General features: G+C 46.8%; 1 protein-coding gene across 1 annotated transcript in view; it reads right to left on the reverse strand.

The window, feature by feature from the left end:
* Positions 1-19,615, reverse strand: part of TENM4 (teneurin transmembrane protein 4) — a 756,454-nt gene that overhangs the window by 160,478 nt on the left and 576,361 nt on the right. The window contains exons 17-18 of the mRNA XM_082343256.1: positions 2,308-2,409; positions 155-349 (exon numbers count right to left, since the gene is read on the reverse strand). Of these exons, the coding sequence (XP_082199382.1) occupies positions 155-349; positions 2,308-2,409 (297 nt within the window). The remainder of the gene's footprint in view (positions 1-154; positions 350-2,307; positions 2,410-19,615) is intronic.

Below are 19,615 nucleotides of genomic sequence, written 5' to 3' on the forward strand. Positions count from 1 at the left end.
AGGTTAGTGACTGTTGCCGAGGGCGTCCTGGCTTGGGGGTGGGGGTCACAGGGCCGCTCAGGAGGCTCCCTCTGCTCCCTGGATGCCCTCGTGGCCCTGCCCGCTGGCCTCTGTCTCACAGCGAGGTGCCGAGCTGCTTGCCCGCAGGTCTTACCTTCCTCGCAGTTCTCGCCCTTGTAGCCGGGGTTGCAGATGCAGGTGCCCATGATGCAGGTGCCGTGGTTACTGCAGGCCACGTCGATGCACTGGTTGGTGGGCACGTCGCACTCGGCGCCCTTCCAGCCGCTGTGGCACAGGCACCTGCCCTTCATGTACTGGCCGTTCCCACTGCAGAGCACGGGGCAGGAGGCTGCAGAGACAGCGCGGGAAGCCTGGCATGAGACCACGCCCCACGTACCCCATCTGGCCTCGGTCCCTTTCTCTGCTGGGCTTCAGCTGCTTTGCCACAAATTCCCATGTGTGTCCATCTGTTTGTTTCTCTCGTTTTATTTCATTCCAGTTAAAACACATCAGGAATTGTGGGTGAAGGTGTACAGTGCAGGGCCTGGCGCAGTTGGTGCCCACGGAACGCTGCTTTCCCCCCGTCCCCCTCATATTACTGGCGCTGCACGGTGGTCACCAGCATCCTTAGATAGGAGGCTTCAAGCTGGTCCTTGGGCTCACTGGAAAAGACAGCTGGGCCTCCTGCCCTCCCCGCATCCCTCCTCCAGCACTCTCCTCCTAGCAGCACTGCATTTTGCTTCCCCATTCCTCACGTGCGGGACCACTTACTATCGTCTTTAACCCAGCCAATCTCAGCTTTCCTTGCCTTTCAGGTCTCCACTCAAGCCCCACACGCCGCTGCCCCCATAAGAGAATAGCTGAGCCCAACTTGGCTCTTTAAAGTATTATCTTTCCATTTTGCCACTTAGCGTAAAGGGTTTCGTGATCATCTGTACGAAGGACACTATATAAAAATAAATTGTATTGCACTGTGCTGTAAGTACCTACCAGCCTTACTGAGATACAGTAAGGCTGCTTTATACATGACTCTTAACTTGAAGTGCATATGGGATGAGACACTAATTCTTGTTAGAAGGCATGACTCTTCTCTCTGCACCACCTTCCCCCTGCTCCCACCTGGCTTTTTTCCTTTTTAAAACACTCAGCAGGTAATCACTGTGCTTCCTCAAGGCTGCTGGCTCTGCTGTCTCACACCGAGTCTATTTCACGTTAGGAAGAATAAGCAGAATCCCCATAGCAGCACCACGGCATGGTATTTGGAGGGCGCTGTTTCCTCGGCCTGGAAAACCATCTCTGCCTTCCACCAATGAACGATTCAAGTATCTCGTCTTAGTTCCAGTGTCACCTCATCTGGGGAGCCTTTACTGGTCCTCATTCCATCCAAGCAAAGACCCTTTCATGCTGATAGATGTTCCCCGCATCTAACCTTGCTCTAGGTGTGCTTCACTTATCACTGACTGCTTTGTCATCGTCTATTTCCCTGTCTGTCTCCCAGACTGAGAGGTCCTGGGCTTGGGTCTTGCTCAGTGTTGTAACCTCAGTGTCCAGCACAGGACCAGGCCCTAAAGGGCACTAAGCAAATGCCTGTTGGATGAGGGAAGAGGTGGAGGAACCAAAGGAAAGGGCCATTTTAGTTTCCCCAAGAGGAGTGCCCAATTCTCGGGAGTACAGATCTGCTTTGGCATTTTCCTTGTTAATTCTTCCAGGACAGAAATGAAGGCCAAATGCACAGGCAGATCACGGGCAGCCTTTAAACTCTCCCTGTAGTGGTTATCGTTAGCATCGCACATGCCCGAACAGGAGGCAACATGAGTGTCCTGCGTGGAGAAGAGCAGCCTCCCCTCCCAGTCCCTCCCCTTGGTGGCCTCAGCCAAGACTCTGCCTGCACGGTACCAACTGGAGCAGCAACTCAGGCCCTTCCACGAGGTCAGAGACGAACCACACTCGCTGAAGACAAACGTCAAAGCTGCTTGGGAAAGGCAGATCAGTCCCCCAAGGGGAAATCTACTTTTTAAAAGAACCCCCATGGCCACTCCTCCTGCTCCCACAATGGACACGGGGTTCCCCGTGGCTGCCCTTCCTTCCTGACCTCCCCAGTCATGCACCCATGGATAACACGGCGGGGTCAGCCAGGGCTCTGCCTGCGGACCTCCCTCTCAGGGCTGCAGAGGACTGGCTCTTGGGAGCCCTTCTCACAGGAGGCAGGAGCTGGCCTGGATTTCTGCGCTTGCTCGGAGAAGTGGGACCTGAACTGCCCACGGGGCCGCAGGGTGGACCTTGTAAGCCCACAAGCGGGGTTCTCACCTCGACCGCAGTCAGGGCCCAGGAAGCCCAGAAAGCAATGGCAGGTCCCAGAGATGCAGTCGCCATTGCCATAGCAGTTGCTGGGGCAGTTATCCACAGATTCTGTGGGAGAAAAGAGAAACAGAGTTGCAAACGGAAGCTTCTTTACCCAAACAGAGGGCCTGGGAATCCAGCCTCAGGTTAACTAGGACCCACACATTTGAGCGCTTCTGGCCCAGTCAGTGAAAGGAATCAATAAAGTTAAAAATGATATATTTACTCTTACTGAGGTACATCTCAACTGACGTTAAGAGACGTGTTTGGGAAAATGTGTGCCTAAACCAATTTTTTATAAATCAAGTTTGCATCTACAAACGCAGTAGAAATTTTTTGGCTACACACATTGGGAGAAAATAGTTTAACCCATTAGTGGTTTATCTTTGGAGACTGGGTTATGGGGTGATTCTTGTGGTCTTCTTGACACTCTTCTATGTTTTACATTTTTCTCATAATGGGCTGATGATCCATGAATTAATTTTTTCATAAAGCTACTGGGGATTTGCAAATCTGTCTCTTCCCACTTCTGATTCTCCATCTATCAGTCCAGGCCCCAGCATCTCTCACCGGGGCTCACACAACGGCCTCATGGCCGGCCTCTCAGAGTCCTCTCCCCCTCTCCCCGATTCATTCACCACCCAGCAGCCTGAGCCATCTCTCTGAAACAATCTGATCCTGTCATTCTCCTACTTAAAACCCTTCAATGGCCCCCCATTTGCCGAAATGAAAAAATCCAAGCTCTTTCAAAACGCGTCAGAGTTTTCCTTCACATTCCCTTTGCCCTACCCGCATCGCCAGCATTGGCAATCAGTGCCCACCTTCTGCAGGGATGCTACTTTCTCTAATTCTTCCTAATACTGTACATTCAGTATCGTCTGTGTGACATGCCAAGGAAATATAGGATTCATTTCAGAAAGATTTTAGTAAAAAATTAATCAATGTTTTGTAGCTCCACTTAGTAAACCTGTTATCTAGGAAGTCTTTATTTGGAATAGCTCGTTTCTCAATAATGCTGGACATGGAATAAAGGAAGAAGCCACTACATCCTGAATGCCTTCTTTGTGCCATGTATTTCCACAAAGGTTATTTCAGTTCACTGTCACGAAATCTTCAAGCATGTTTCAATATTCCTATTTTACAAACAACAAAGAAACGACAAAATGAGGAGGCTGATAGAGAGATGAAGTGACTTGCTGAAGGCCTTGGAGATACTAAGTCATGGATGCTACATTTGAACCCAGGACTTTGAACTCCAACCTTGGTCTTCTTCAATGATGCTATGCTATCTGGGCCTTAAAGGAACTTACTCCTCAGCAGAAGCCAGGGATGAACAAGGCAGATGTGTGGGCCAGTGAGGCCAGTCCTGAAGACAGCAAAGGACCAGTTGGAAGGTAGTGAATTCTAGGACTTTCAGAGCTTGAAGGGATTGAAGAGACCACCTAGTCTAATAATCTCATTTAATAGAGAAGGAAACTGAGACCCATAGGGAGGGCAGTGACTCACCCAAGGTCTCTGAGAGAGTCAGCAGAGTCAAGTTAAAGCAGAGAAAAGGTTAGTGCGGTGGGGCAGAGCCAAAGATTCAACCTGTTGTCTTAGCTCCCAAGTGTAAGTCATGAAGCCAAGACTAAGACCTCTGTTCAATGAGATGTCACCATACGAGACATGAGTCTTACCTACAGGAAAGTTGTGGCTTAACTGGGAGACTGGGATAACAGCTGTCACCCAGGCAGCAGCACGGGGCGTGGAAGCTCTGCCTAGAGGTAAGGAGACCTGGTTCTGGGGCCCATTCTTCTAGAATCATGCTGGGTGACCTAAAGCAACTTCCTTCCCCTCTCTGGGTCTCACCTTCCTTGTACGTGACATGAAGGTGATAGCAGAGATGATCCCCAGGACTGCTTCCTGTTCTAAAATTCTATGAGCATCTTGCAGAAAAGGTGTCCTGACAGGGCATCAAGCCTTAAATCCAGGAAATCACTTAGGGGCAATGCAGTGGCAGCTGATACGGGGTAAAACTAGCAGAGGGAAGGCTTCTTGGAGGAGGTGAGCTTGAAGAAGGGCTTGAATATGGATAGATGGGGGAAAAGGTGGGGGGATTTTCACGTGCTCACAGCATGGTGCATTTCCCAAAAAGGTCTTTTCCCAGTTGTCTGCCGTTATCCACTTGGAAAAGACTGAAAACATTTGGGAAAAGGGCTCAAATGTATGCTTCCTTTTGTGAGCGGGTGGAAAATTCCCCTCGCTCGCTGTACCTCTGCTAACCTGAGCAGCATACGACACTAACACAGAGCTAAGAACAAGAGGGCCTAGCCTAGCCTGTGTTCTCATTTCAGGGAGTCTGAAGCTGTCTGGGACCCGGCAGAGCGGGGCTCACGAGCCAGGGCCCTGAGCATCTCTGCTCTCCATTGGCTTTGCCTGGAAGAATCCATATGCCTTTAAGTCCCTAAAGCCTCTATGTTAGGAGTGGCTTCCGAAACACTGTTTTTATAGAGAATAACTTAGGGCGTTTCCTTTTGAATATTCTTTTAAAAATAAGAATTTTGAGTAAAGTTTAAGGCTACTGGCTAATGGTACAAATGGAGGGTGGGTTCTACCTGCAGTCTTGCAGAAGGAGTACAGGACAGAGAGGCAGAAGGCCTGCTTCCAGCTCTCGTTCTGCTACTGAAGGGCTCTGGGACCTTGGCCACAGCACTTGATCTTCCTGCACCTGTTTCCTCATCCTTGCACTTGGCTCCTCTCATCCTCCCCTGCTAGGCGACTCCTACTCCTTCTTTCAAATCCAGCTCACATGTCACCTCCTCTGACAAGACTTCCTCATTTCTTAAACAGGCTAAGATACTCCTGGGACTTTTTCCGTCACCCCTATTAAAGCACCAGATAGGCAACACTGTTGACTGTGAGGACAGGACATCCTTGAGGACAGAAACCGAGTATATTCACTTACACATTTGCCCTGGTATCCAAAGAAGGGTCTCAGTAAACGTTTGCTGCTGTCCCTGAAAGAACTTGGCTGGATGTTCTCAGAGATCCCTCCCAGATCTAAAATTCTATGGTCTAGGCCTTCTCAAACCCAGTGGTATAAAATATGTCTCCTCATACAAGTACCATAATTTCCAGCTGTGTTTTTAATAGGATCAGTTGCAGATAAGTGTCACACACTTTCTAGATTTTGATTTATGAAGTCTGTAAGACACAAACCTGTTAATTCAAAAAGTCTTCCTAGTGAAAAAGTAATGCAAGTATATTTTCTGTGACTGAGTATCATGTTGGTTGCTGAATCTGACAGAATAGAAGCCTGTTTGCTACAAAACTTGCCCCAGGCTGTTGGTGTCAGAAGGCAGAAGTTTTAGGAGATATGGAATAATTTTATGACAGCAACATGGAAGTAGAGACATTTGGAGAATATTTCTTTTTGATGAAATGTTTTTGTATATAGTTTTTCTTCCACTTGGAAGGATTTCAACTACTTGGGGTCCACTTGGAATCCTACAAATAATGAGTCTCCATTGACCAGATATCTCTATGCTAAATGCTAGTGCAGAAGTGACACTCACTAGCTTGGGAGAAGTGTGAACTTTATTGCATAGACATGTTATGTTTTCAATTAGTGTCTGGTGAGTTTCTTCCCCCTATAGTTCCTTCCTGCTTTGCTCATGTTCACACTGCAGCTGCCTTCATGTAGTACAAGGTGTACCTTAGATCTGCTCAGATCTCAATGAAAAATTCAGCTGCCTGTAAATAACTGATTTTCATAATTGGATGTATGGTATGGTAGAAAACAAGGGCCTTTCCCCGCAGCTTTTGCTCTTCTATCACAACAGTGTGTTCTGCTAGGAAATTTGATTTTCAGGAACTTGTTTTTCCTTCCGTCAATATTGGAATGCAGAATTTAAATGTTTCCTGAGCTCATTCTCTGGACATGTGTTCTGAGTGGGCGTGTTCTCTGGATGTTGACCAAAATATTGCTCGAAATACAAAGTGGCATCTGCAGAAGGAAGAAAAGACAACAATGCTCCTTCCTGGAGAAAACATGGGAGACGGGAAACTATAGAGGCCTTTGGTGAAACCACAGCGGTGCCTCATTTTGTCTGCTCACCACGCTTTTCCAGAGACAAATCATTAGCATCGCCATGTCAAGGTGAAAAATGATCACAGTTGGTAAGTATGTCCTCCTGAGTCTAGGGCTGATGCCTGGGAAAGCCTGCCTTCATTTGCCACCTTCTGCTTTTCTTATTTGAAATCCCAGAGCCTCATTTTTGCAGGAAACAAGGAGAGACCACAGAGGGAAATCCTGCCTGGAGGAGGACTACTGGGCAGTGTAATTGCCTACTGGACTCCAGTTTCACAGGGGCAGTTATACGAGAAGGGGAGAGGAGGCTTTTCTCCTTTATTAGCTCACTGTGGTGTGGACACACCTGTTTCATGCCCTGCTCTGAGCAGGCAAACCTTTGCAGTGATTGAGCCTGAGGTTGAATTCCAGCACCAAAGACACAAGGAACCAGTTGTGAGTGAGGTCAGAGCCCACTAGCCATCCCTGTCTCTCTTTTCTCCTCACCCAGCACTTATCCCCCCACCTCCCCCAGCACCTCCTCCATGTACTGCTCGCCTGTAATGTGTCCCAGCTAATAAAAGCCTGCGCTTGCTACCTACAGCTCCTTCCTCTGCTTCTCTTGTCTCTCCTTAAGCTGTAAAAGTGGATGTTGGCAACTCTTTGGAGGCACTTGTTTAAAGAGCCAAGGTCTACCTATTGCCCAAGAGAGATGCACTCTTTGATGCCTCCTTTTGGCTTCTCTTTAGGAGGATGGATGCTAATGCTTCAGGCAAGAAGGAAGGAACATGGACTCCAGAACAGCCAATTGGATGATTGGATGCATCATCTTGTCTACAGCTGGTGAAATTTATACTCTAGGTTACATCTATTACATCCCCTTTGATCCTGAAGCCGGGGCTGGGTTTGTTGTTGACAACCAAAAGAACAGAGGGAAACAAACTAGACAGCACAGCTGGGTGTTAATTCTACAGTTACTCTAACAGAGACCCTTTCATTCCCTCAAATGGAACTGTGAAAGGTCTATCATATATTCTAATGTATTCCTTATAATTATGAGAATTAGGTACTTTTGCCACCATTTCACAGTCTCAGATGGAGACTGAGAGCTGAAGTCACTTTCTCAAGGTCACACAGCTGTAAGGGTGAATCTGCTGGTGAAACAAGTTCTATCTGAAGCCAAAGTTTGTGGTATATGGCCTGGACCAAAATATGGGATCCAGTCCCATACTAGCTATGAGCCCTATGGACAAGGCGTCTCTAAACATCAGTTTCTTCATCTGTGAAATGGGGTTAATAATAGCACCCACCTCAGAGGGTTATTTTGAAGGCAAATAGTGCTACGCTGTGCATGTAAAGAGGTTTGCCCAGGACTTGGCAGAGTTGGTATTTGGGTTTTACGGAAGGTCACACATGCTTTCCGTTTGTGAACCAAAACAACACACTAACTTGGTCTAATGAATCCAAACAAGGCAATATGGGTTATTGGGGGTAAACACACATACACACATGAAACACACAGAAACTCTCCACAGTAAAAACAGGAAAGCAAACAAGCAATGTGCTGAATGTGATGAAGGCAGGGTATTTGGGTAATTTTCCTCCTGGGAAAAAGCACTGTCAAAGCAAATTAAACCTGTTGTCTCCCAGAAGCCCAAACACAGGCTAGCTCATGCCAACATCTGAACGAACTTTTCCCCCCATGCACGCCAGATTGGCACTGGGCAGGTGCAGGTGCTGGAAAGCTGTCCCGCGGCCTATGAGGCGTCAATCTGTAGGTGCCCCAGCTTTCTTTGCAGATGATGGAATTCAAAGCCCTTCAGTCTGCAACAGTCTAGGTCAATGCAATGACAAAAATCTGACAAAGCCTCTGACAGCCTGGGCTTGAAGCCAGTTCTGCACTGGCATTTGAACTGGGAAATCTCTTTTCAGTCCTACCCAGAAGTCTACCAACCACCATTAAGAGCAGCTCCAAGGAGGGATCTAAGAAAAAGATTGTTCCCTTGATTATATTCGGTCTTGGTTCTTTGTTAATTGTTTCTTTGGGGGCAAACCAAATTTCACCAATGAGACTGTGAGCTCCTTGAAAACATGCATTATGTCTGGTTCTCCAAAGAGGCTGGTGAGTGTGACACACAAAGCAAGTCCTCAGTAATGTTTGTTGTATTGAGAAGCTGAGCAGGAGTGCAAGGGGGAAATGGAGGAAAGGGGTCAGGGTCATAGGCATGGCACAACAGTCAGACTCAAGAGAACAGCTGGTGGCCAACAAAGTTGTTGTTTCCTTGTCCTATATTTTTAGATGTGCAATGCCTAGGAGAATGCAGGGAGTGATAGGAAGTTCAACTTTGCATTGCACTCTCAGACCGTATTTGGAGCTCAGCTGTTCACATCTGGGAGGCACATTTAAGAGCCCAGTAAGATATACTGGAGCATGTTCATCGAAGAGCAACCGGATGGTTAAGAGAACTTGAAATCACATTGCAAATACAGAATTCTTGAGAGAATTGGGAATTTAGCTTACTAAGGGAGTATGAACCCTGCTTAAAAATAACTAAAGGGCTATTATGGGAAATAGGATTAGACTTTTGTTTTGTGGCCCTAATAACTTGACTTAGGTCCAATGAGTAAGAACTATAGTCCTTGGGCAATGGAGTTGGTTTGAAAGAAGAAAGAATTTTGTAAGAGAAGAATACCACTTACTATGTTGGGTTATCTTCTGTTGATGTATATGTATCTACCTAAATATTGTAAACTTCATGAGGGCAGGAAATGTGTTATTCATCTCTGAATCTCTAGTAAACCGTCATCCTTGACTCAAAGCAGGTCTTAAATGAATGTTTGTTAGTTGAATGGCCAAATGAACAGGCTATGTGAGCTATAAGGTCATATATTTTCAGTCACTGATGTATTGCAGCAGAGGGCAAATTAATGACTGGGATATTGCAGGGAGATTAAAGATAGACAGTATAGCATCTTCCAAATCTGAAATCTCACAGTGCTATGAGTCACGGTGTAAGGGAACATGCCTGGATTGGATCAAGAAACTTGGGTTCTTTACTTATAAAACAGAAATAGACTCATACATGGAAGCAACCTAAATGTCCATTGACAGAGGAATGGATAAAGATGTGGTACATATATACAATGGAATATTACTCAGCCATAAAAAAGAATGAAATAATGCCATTTGCAGCAACATGGATGGACCTAGAGATTGTCATACTGAGTGAAGTAAGTCAGACAGAGAAAGACAAATATAATACCATATGATATTGCTTACAAGTGGAATCTAAAAAAATTGGTACAAATGAACTTATTTACAAAACAGAAATAGAGTCACAGATGTAGAAAACAAACTTATGGTTACCAGGGGGGAAAGGGGGGAGGGATAAATTGGGAGATTGGGATTGACATATACACACTACTATATATAAAATAAATAAGTGATAAGGACAGGGAACTCTTCTCAATACTCTGTAATGACCTATATGGGAAAAGAATCTAAAAAAGAGTAGATATATGTATAAGTATAACTGATTCACTTTGCTGTACAGCAGAAACTAACACAACACTGGAAATCAACTATACTCCAATAAAAATTTTTAAAAAAAGAAATAGACTCACAGACATAGAAAACAAATTACTGGTTACCAAAGGGGAAGGGGGAGGAGGGATAAATTATGAGTTTGAGAGTAGCAGATACAAACTACTATATATAAAATAGATAAACAATAAGGACCTACTGTATAGCACAGAGAACTACATTCAATATCTTGTAATAACCTATAATGGAAAATAATCTGAAAAAGAATATATATACATGTATATACACACACATATATATGTATAACTGAATCACTTTGCTGTACACTTGAAACTAACACAACACTGTAAATCAACTACATTTCAGTAATAAAAAAAGAATAAGAAACTTGGGTTCTCATCCTACTCCTGCCACTACCTTCTGAGGCAACCTTAGCCATGTCCCCTTTTTCTCTCAGGAACTTTCTTTTCATCTACAAAATTCATTAAATTTATTCAGCAAACATTTATTGAGCATCTCCTCTGGCTCAGGAAGTTTCCCAGTGCAGTGGATGACTTGGATGATCTTTCAGGTCTAAGATCCTGTGATCTAATGAATCAGATCCAATTGTCACTACTTAGAAAACTACACTAACATGAAAAAGATGAGAAAATAAATCATCATGATGTTTATGGCCTGAGGGAGAGAAAGGAAGTTTGCTCCTTTAAGGGCAGACTCCAACTTTTTAAACCTCTCTCTGCGTCCTCAGATAACTGGCCTCACATTATAATCTATTGTGTGAGAGGGGCCTCCAGCGAGTCACTGAGGCCAAGGGCACAGGGATGGGAATACAGAGCAGGTGCCTCACTGGCTGCTTCTGGCTAAGAGCTCCTACCTCTCTCCCCGGGGCTGTTGGCAGCAGCTTTCACAGATGCCGGAGTCCCCACAGTTGGCTCTGCTGCCTTTCCCAGAGAACTCTGCACATGCGTAGGCTGCGGCCATGCTCCGTGAGCATATGCCAGGGAGGCCACTGAGACACACGGCAAGTGGTGATGAGACTGCCCAGTGCCATGCTGTTCAAGAGCACAAGGGCCTTCCAAGGAGACGTACGTGCTCTCATGCTTGGATACACTTTTCCTTCCTTTATAGATTTATCCATCCTTCACCCACAGCTCCTTCTGAGGAGCGATGCTCCGCCCGCAGTTCCTGCCTAAGCAGTAGGCACAGGTAGACCAGATGACCGGCCACAGCTGATTGGACTGGGACCCAAGGAGAGTCATTTCATAGGCTGCCCAGTGCTCTATGATGTGGCCTGGTGCACAGAGGCTCTGGGCCAATCAGAGTCCTACTCTAGTATTTGAAATCAAATGTGCCCAGGGAATGCAACAGCCGGTGGAAGCCAAGAGACATGATGGGAAGAGAGGGGCTGCGGAGGTTCTTCTGGCCAGGTAGGAGCCCACGTTCAGAGGAAGCAGTCCTGAGTGAGCAGAGGAAGCCGGCCTGTTGGCTGGGAGAGGTAAATGGAGTGGGAGCTCAGAGAGAGGCATGAGGTCACACCGCCCATGAGAAGAAGAGAATGACGGGGACTGGGGAGCAGACTGGGCTCCCAGAGGCTCCTCAGTACGTATTTTAGTCCCAAGCCCTGTGAACCTTTTTGAAACTACTTCACCACAACACCTGCCTTTCCTTGAGGTGGCCTGAGTGTGTTTTTGCTTCTGGCAACTGGAAGTACCCTGACACATCCATTCGCCTTGGACCTTATCAGCTCTAGCTGATAGTTATCAGGCTTTGATGACAACTGTTAAGTGCAGGACATGATGTTTTTAAAGCATTTCTGCATACAGTTGCATACAGTTTTATTTGATCCTTACAATAGCTCTGTATGCAGGAAGGGAAGGTGTTCTTTATTATTCCCCATTTTATAGATGGGAACACGAAGGCACAGAGAACTCGCTCAAGTTCATGCAGCTAATAAGTGACAGGGCTAGTATTAAAATCTATATTTCTCCTCCCACCTAACTGGGGGATTCCTCGACTACACCACAACTGCCAATCCAATAAGAAAACATGGCGATCCCACTCCTTTTGCCTCCGGTTACGGAGTGAGGACGACACAAAGGATGCTGCCAGGGCCAGGAAATTCCAAATGGTACCTAATTTGGTTTTGTTCATTGTAATTCTGGTTTTAAAACGTACCTGCCAGCATTCAAATATCAAAATGTGGCTCTTGCCCCTCACATTGTATCATACTTGGGCAATAATATTGTTCCACCATTTGTTCACTGATAATTCATTCAAACAAGTCTCTGTTAGCTCCACTGTGCTGATGCCATCAGGAGGACCCGAAGTGTGGTCCTTGTTCTCAAGGAGCAGCAGAAAGGCTCCAAAGGAGCCTTTGGAGTCAGGCAGATCTGGGACTAAATGTCAACCCTGTTACTTCTAAGGGTGAGACTTAGAGAAAGTCACTATCTGAGTCTCAGTTTACTCATCTGTGGAATGAAAAAATCGTTTGTCTTACACACTTGTACAGATTAAATAAAGCCACTGTGTGTGTGTGTGTGTGTGTGTATAAACACACACCTGGTACATGATAGGTGCTCAGGAAATGTTGCTTGCTCCTGTCCCTAGCATAGGTTTTTCCAAACTTTATCCTGTGTCAGTCCCTTGAGAGGCTTGTTAAAACATGGATTGCTGGGCCCTACCCCCCAGAGTTTCCGATTTAATAGGTCTGGGTCCCAGGTGATGTTCATGCCCTTGGTCTGGGTACCACCTTGAGAACCACTGGTCTGGAAGAAAGGCTTGAGATTTTGCACACAGGTTTATAAAAACAAGCCAGAGGGGACTGAAAGATCTAAACTATGCAAGAATGCAAAAGAATTCATGGACCACGTCCAAAGAGAAGGGTTTGATCCTCCAGGAGGGAGTGTCTGAATAGCTCTTAAAGAATAGGCAGCTTTTTGAAATGCAAAGCAGTCCTGGGCAAGATGGGGGTCGGGTGAGAGCCAGATCCAGGGTAATCATCTTTGCTTCTCCCACGAAGTGACCTGCTGATATTATGCCAACTTCACGTCAAGTCTGTCTTTGGAACAAATTATTTAAGAAATCAGTTTTGGGTTTTTTTGGTGGTTTTTTTGGTTTATTTTTCAGTTTTTTTAAAGCTCAACTTGGCTGCTGGCTAGAGAGTTCCATCTAATGAGCATGACTTTGTGTTGAATTATTCTGTGATGACAGACAATGGAGGAACAGAAAAAGGTACTGAGGAGGTGGGGGGTGGGGGGGACCTGCTTATTATTCTCCAATCTTTTATCCAGGCTTGTCACCAAGCTTTATGCTGCTTACAAAGCACATAGAAAACCAACCCCTCAACCGCCCTTTCATGTCATGTCTGAAAATGCACAGAAGGAGGATGTAAAGATGACCTAGACACCTGCAGATCAAAAAGGCCCATGGTGGCCTGGCCTTGGCTTGGAAAATGGCAATGTCTGGTCAGCATCACCTCTGGCCTGAACCACTGCATCAGCCCTCCAAGCGGACTTCTGCTTCTAGCCTCGTCCCTGTCAGTCTGTCCTGCACCTGGAGGCCAGAGCTGTCATCCTGAAATTGAGTCTCTTTGGGCCACCGACAAGGCCGCTGTTCCTTAGCATCTAGAGTTGATATCACAAACCGGAGGCCTATGGACACTTTTGTTTGCAAAGTGCTTTAAAAAATTTGAATTAGTTGCCAGAATTTTTCAAAAAGGAGAGTTCATAGAAAAATCTGAATGGTGGCTTTTCTTGAAAAATCGGAAGATCCAGCATGGCAGCAATCTCTTCTCATTTAGGAGAGGCCCAGATACGGTGGTTGTCCACAGTTCCAACCTGCAGCTTCCCGCACTGCTGCCACCTGCCTGGGTCCCTGAGGCATCTGAACGTAGGACGCCAGCCCCGAGCAGCGCTTCCAGACGTCACTTATTTGGGTGCTGCCTTTACGTTGTTGCCATAGCCACACACCATCTGTCCTCTTAGTCACTTAGTATTTTTAGACTCATTTATTTTCTTAAACAAATTTATTTTAAAAAGAAATTCAAAATAATAGTTTGATATACCTAATTATATTTTTTCTAGTTTACTAAAATAAAAACACAATTTTTGAAGTAGAGTCTGTCTATGCATAATATAAAATAATCTCAAGAACTATAAGAAACACTGGAGGGGAGAAAGCCCACATTTTGGAACCAGGAGGTGAATGCTCCAATTCCCTTTCCAAGCTAACTTCTCTGCCACAGGGATCCTCCTCATGTCCTCTCTGTGTTGCTGCCAAATTGCTCCCCGCCCGCTCCTGAACCCACCCACCCTTTTCAGCCTCCCTGACTGTGGCCACGCTGATGACTTCACCTGTAAAGCCTTCCCCTCAGCCCCTTCCCCTTGTCCAAGTCCTACCTAACCTTCAAGGCCCAATTTAAATACCACCTCTTTCATGAAGCCTCCCCAGATTCCTCTTAGCAAGACAGACCTCACAGTCTCTCATCTGAATCTAAACAGCAATTTATTTCTAAACTTCGCTTATCACCTACTGCTGTCTACCTTGCAGTCTAGTTATTTATGAGCACGGCTCCTTTTCTCTAGTAGGCAGCAAACTCCTTGAGAGGAAGGGATCCATTTCCCACCCCCTTCCGTGTCCGTGTCTCCCCAGTGGCTGGCACACCGCCTTGTCTAGAGTGGTTGTTCACTCAACGCTCGCTAAGTATCAAATGACAAGGGGCCTCGTGTGGCTGACTTCATGTCCTCTGGTGTGTCCAGCCTCAGACTCTAAGGCTGGGCTCCTTCTGTGGGGTCTGGACTGTCTATTTCCTTGCTGATTTCTTCTTTTTTAAAAATTTATTTTCTAACTTCGTTTTTATAAATTTTTTTTCCAGACCTGTGGCTTCACTTTCATTTCTCTTCCTCTGGGCCTGTTTCATTCAGCCAGACACAATATTGGGCTCTCTACTCGCCAAACACACTAACCACATGTTTCGGGAACATGTAGTAATAAAACTTTGCGGGGCCCCCATTCTTTCCTCCAGCAAGAGCTGTCAAGATGGCGTCTGTGAATTATGTGCTTGAATTACTTCCACCTGGACATAACACAATAAAATGATTAACAAGATGGATACATTCTCAGACTCCGGTGGATTTTTCTTTACAATACTTATAATGCGTGTTGGTCAGTCGTGCGATGATTGGGACAGTACTTCTTTCTTATTTATCTAGTGGGAAACACTCAGTGTAATAACTTGGGTCTATATCTTTGGGCCAGAGGCCAAGTTGGACTTCTGCTTGACACCAAAACCTATTAGAGATCATGGTAATGTAATTATATGTTCAAGTTAAACATTTTATAGCTGCTCTAGCCACCGGGACATTATCACTCCCCCAGCCTGTAGGCAGAAACTGCCCAACGGCAAAAGGGAAATCTACATATCTTGCAAGGAATTGAGAAATAGTTGCTGCTGTGAAAAGTTTATGGAACCTTCCGGCCACCTCTGATTCTCTGGCAGAAGAAAGACTTTAAGCCACCAGTATACTAGGTTATAACACAAATGTTAGCCCCTGTCTGGGCCTGACGTGGAGGGGAAGTCTCCCGAGTTCCCTAACCAATGAAACGCTGGCCAGGCCATGTGCCAGGCTGTCCTCATGCTGGAGCACTAGACCACAACCCCTGTGGCTGGCCAGCCTTCCTCCCAGGTCCTGGGTTCCTTGCACTTGTCTACTGGGCTGGAGTGAGAGACACCCAGGTGTGGTCGGCTGGGTCCTGCCTCCCGGGCTGAGTCTCTAGGCCCTCCGTTCCTCAGAGCTGTACGTCACCCCTGGCATAATTCGGCTTCACTTGTCTGGAGCTCCCTGACCCATGACTGAGCATGGGCCGTGCAATCAGAACCTGGGTGTGACTTCCAGTTCTGACCCTCACCAACTGGGCAACCCTGGGAAAACCATTTAGGGTCTCTGAAGCCTGGTTTTCTTACTCACCTATCTCACAGCGGGGTTGGGGGTAAATGAGATAATGCATGTAAAGCAATTAGTAGGGCTTATGGTAAATGTCTCATCAGCGGTAGAGGTAAAACGAAACCAAGTCAAAACACATCAAACAAAGTAAACCCATTTTTGGCTAGGCCAAATCAGAGGCTGTGTAGCGTAACAGAACGAGCACAGACTTTAGAGTGAGACCCCTGGTGTTCCCATCCCACTCTGCCACCTCTTATGTAACCATAAGCAAGTCACTTCACCTCTCTGTGCCCCAGTTTCCTTTTCTGAAAAGGAGGCATAGGTGTTATAGTATAACAACTGTAGGTGTTACAGTATTAACATCTGAACCCCTATGGATGGGGGCCATGGACCCTTCTAGGGGGTTAGTATTTCCTGGCTGCCCCTCAGCTGTCCTCAGCTCACTCCTCCTTCATCAGGGACTCCTGGCATGTTGCACCTGAAGGTGTGTGTACTTTATGACACTAGGACAGAGGGAGCCCAAGAGCTTGGGAAAGCAGCAACCAATGCTCCGACACCATCTCCACACAGGACTGGCTTATGTTATCAGGGCCCAGCTGAGTCCATGCAGATTATGTTTCTTCCACCTGCATGACACACTACAACATATGGGATGTGTCCACACGGAAGTACCAGGGTGCTGAATCCTCTCTTCCTTTCAGCTCAATCCTCTAAGGTATGGACGAACATTCCACAGACATCACCCCTCCTTTCTGTGAAAGATGAGTTGTAAGGGACTGACCTTTCCTAGAAACCGCCGGGGACATTTCTCGTGAACTCCCTTCATACTGGCCAACCCCTCGCTTCTTCCCTCTGTTACCTCTCACCCTGAGGACCTTGCCTGCGGCCACAACAGAGGAGACCAGTTCTGTGGGCTGGGACTGATCCATCGCTATAACCACAGTGTGGGCCCAGCGGCCAAAGACAGAGCATGTGGGGACAGACGGGGACACAGACACACACACACACAGACACACAGACAGACAGACAGACAGACAGACACAGACAGACAGACAGACAGACATACACACACACACACACACACACACGCGCGCGCTCTGTTAGCCTGAAGGTGATGAGGGCTGATGCTGAGCTTGCTGGGTCTGGAGGCTTCCAGAGGATATAGTAGAAGCAGCCAACACAGGTCAGCACCTTCCCAGGCTCCCGCTGCTGAACCTTCTGCCTCCCCTTGGGGTTTGGGGTAAAAGGCCCCTTGACTCTGAGCCCTGCGCCTGTAGAGGCCGTATCTCTGGCTGCATTAGCCTTAGTGGCTGCGGAGCCTCCTGTCACTCGGCTCTCCTCTCCTGGCGGCTGGCCAGCGTTGCAGAGGATGTGGGGGCATGTCCTCTCCAAAGCAGTCTGGTCTGAGGGGGCAGCTGCTCTGGTCATCTGACTGTTTGGAAGGGCGAGGGGGAGCACCTTTAATTCCTGATGGCTTAGTGTAACCCCTCTTCCCTCCCAGACCGTGAGGAAGTCCCAACCTTCACACTCAACTGCTGGGACAGCAAATGAAGAGAAAGATACTGGGTGGAGAACACTCTCATAAGCGTCCTCTGAGAGTCAAAGACGGCTTTGGCCTCTCACTCTTCCATCTACGCTTCTTAGATTTCTAGTGCAGATACGGGTCTTTAATAGTAAAGAAATAAATTCAGACACTCAATAAGGTAACAATAATACTAATAACAGCCCTCACCACCATCCTCTGTTGAGTTCTGCTATGTGTTAGGTACTGCGAGAAGCATGCTAACCTCATATATCATCTCATTTAACTCTCACCCCAGCACTGACATCAGTGACATTACCCCTGTTTTTCAGATGAAGAAATGGAGGCTTAGAGAGTTGAGATGCCTTGCCCAAGACTGCAGAGCCCAAAACTGTTAGGTCTCCCAAACAACTACTTACTGAAAACCTACTATGTGCCAGGTGCCAGATTAACTGGTTCAATTGCTCCCTTCTCTGCACCCCCCTTCCCACGCTGCTCAAGCTATGGTACGGCTCAGGTGAAACTGCACTGCAGTTAGCTGTCTCCACGCCCGCCTCCGCCAGTGCAATTAGAGCTTGGAGGGCCGAGGTGGGGTCTAAGCCCCTCTGTAGCCCCAGGACCCAGTTCATGGCCTGGTGAAGGGCAAAGGCTTGGTAAATGGTTAGGTGAGATAGAATGAAGGCACAACCTCTGTCCTCACTGTCTGATCCAGGTGACAAGAAGATGGGTCACCAGGCAGTAAGTTCCTGCAATGGATAAATGTGTAAAACCCAGAGGAGAAAGCAACACCTCAGGGACCCCCATGAAGGCACCGGAGCTCAGCACTGGGGGCTGGGCAGATAGTCTGCAGGTAGAGAAGGGTCCTGGGATTACTTAGAAAGAGAGGAACATGTTCAAAGGCAGCTATTCTCAGAATCAGGTGGAGGAGCAGGGCTGGAATTCAGGATAAGCAGTGGAATCGAGGCTGTGAAGGGCAGTCAGCTGACGGATGCCAGTCATGGGGACCAAAGAGATGCCCCACCGTCCAAGCCGCAGGCCCAAAGGAGCTTTCCTTCAGGCGAATCAAAGGGCCCAGTGTTCCTCTCTGAACAGCTTTTTTGAGACTGACAACAACCAGACTACCTGGAACTACAGGTCTGGGCCTAGGGCTCTGAATTCCCCCAGAAAATGTCTTCATTCACACACTCAGCCAGTCAACATGCCTCTGCTTTGGGATTCAGCCTCAAAGTACAAACTAAAGAATATGAGAGCCTACTGCGTGTCAGGAGAATGCGGGTACACAGGATCTCATTTGCTTCTTCCGAGCTCAGGGAGGATAATTCCCTTTCTCAAGGTCTCCCCCCACTGAGTGGCTACAGAACGGAGATGGGAACCCCACTCTTCTCACTCCAGACACACTGCCATCTCCTACACTTCCGGTAGCTTCTCACCCTGGATTTTGGTTCCCTGGCTCCTCCCTCCCTATCCAAATCCTCCTATGCCTTGTTGGTCCACCCTAGCCAATAGTGACCCTCATTGCTGACCTTCTCAAAACTCCCTTGACAATTCGCCTTGCCCTACGCAGTAACCCCCATCTCTTGTCTTCAATGCTATCAGGGTTAAGTCTTCTTAAAGGTCAAGGACTGTGAGAAGCTCTTAAAGGCCAAGGACCCCAGACTGCACTGCCTTTGTCTCCCCTAGGAAGCAGCACAGTGCTTTGCTACAAATAATGCAACCAATATATATTTTTAAAATTGATTTGCTTTTTATCAGAATTGGTAGAGTTGGGCAGAAAAAGGTGAAACCTGAAGTTGGACAACTGTGACTTTTGTGAAAACAATAAAGATGAAAGTTGTGAAAACAATAAAGATGAAAGCAGAATGTGGAACAATAATAACATTAACTACTGTGCACTTCTGGGGAAGTCTGCTCTGCATGCGATAACTCCTCTACCCCCCATAACAAAGTCTGGGCCAATTACTACTCCCATTTCCCAATTTGTTGTCTTGACCACATTTGCCTAAGGCTGCAGAGCTAATAAGAGGAGGTACAGGAATTTCAACCCAGTGTCAGGCTCCAGAGCTTATCTTCCCAACCATAACACTGTGTGGAAAGGTTGCTAGATTGTCTACACATTTCAACCACCACAGCATCCTTAACTTGGATTCCTCTGGATAATGAAAGCCTAGAAAGAACAGACTCTCTTACTGGAAGGAAATAAATGCACACTTATTTAGACA

Source organism: Balaenoptera borealis (genome assembly GCF_965194805.1).
Source record: "Balaenoptera borealis genome assembly, chromosome: 11".
NCBI lineage: Eukaryota > Metazoa > Chordata > Mammalia > Artiodactyla > Balaenopteridae > Balaenoptera > Balaenoptera borealis.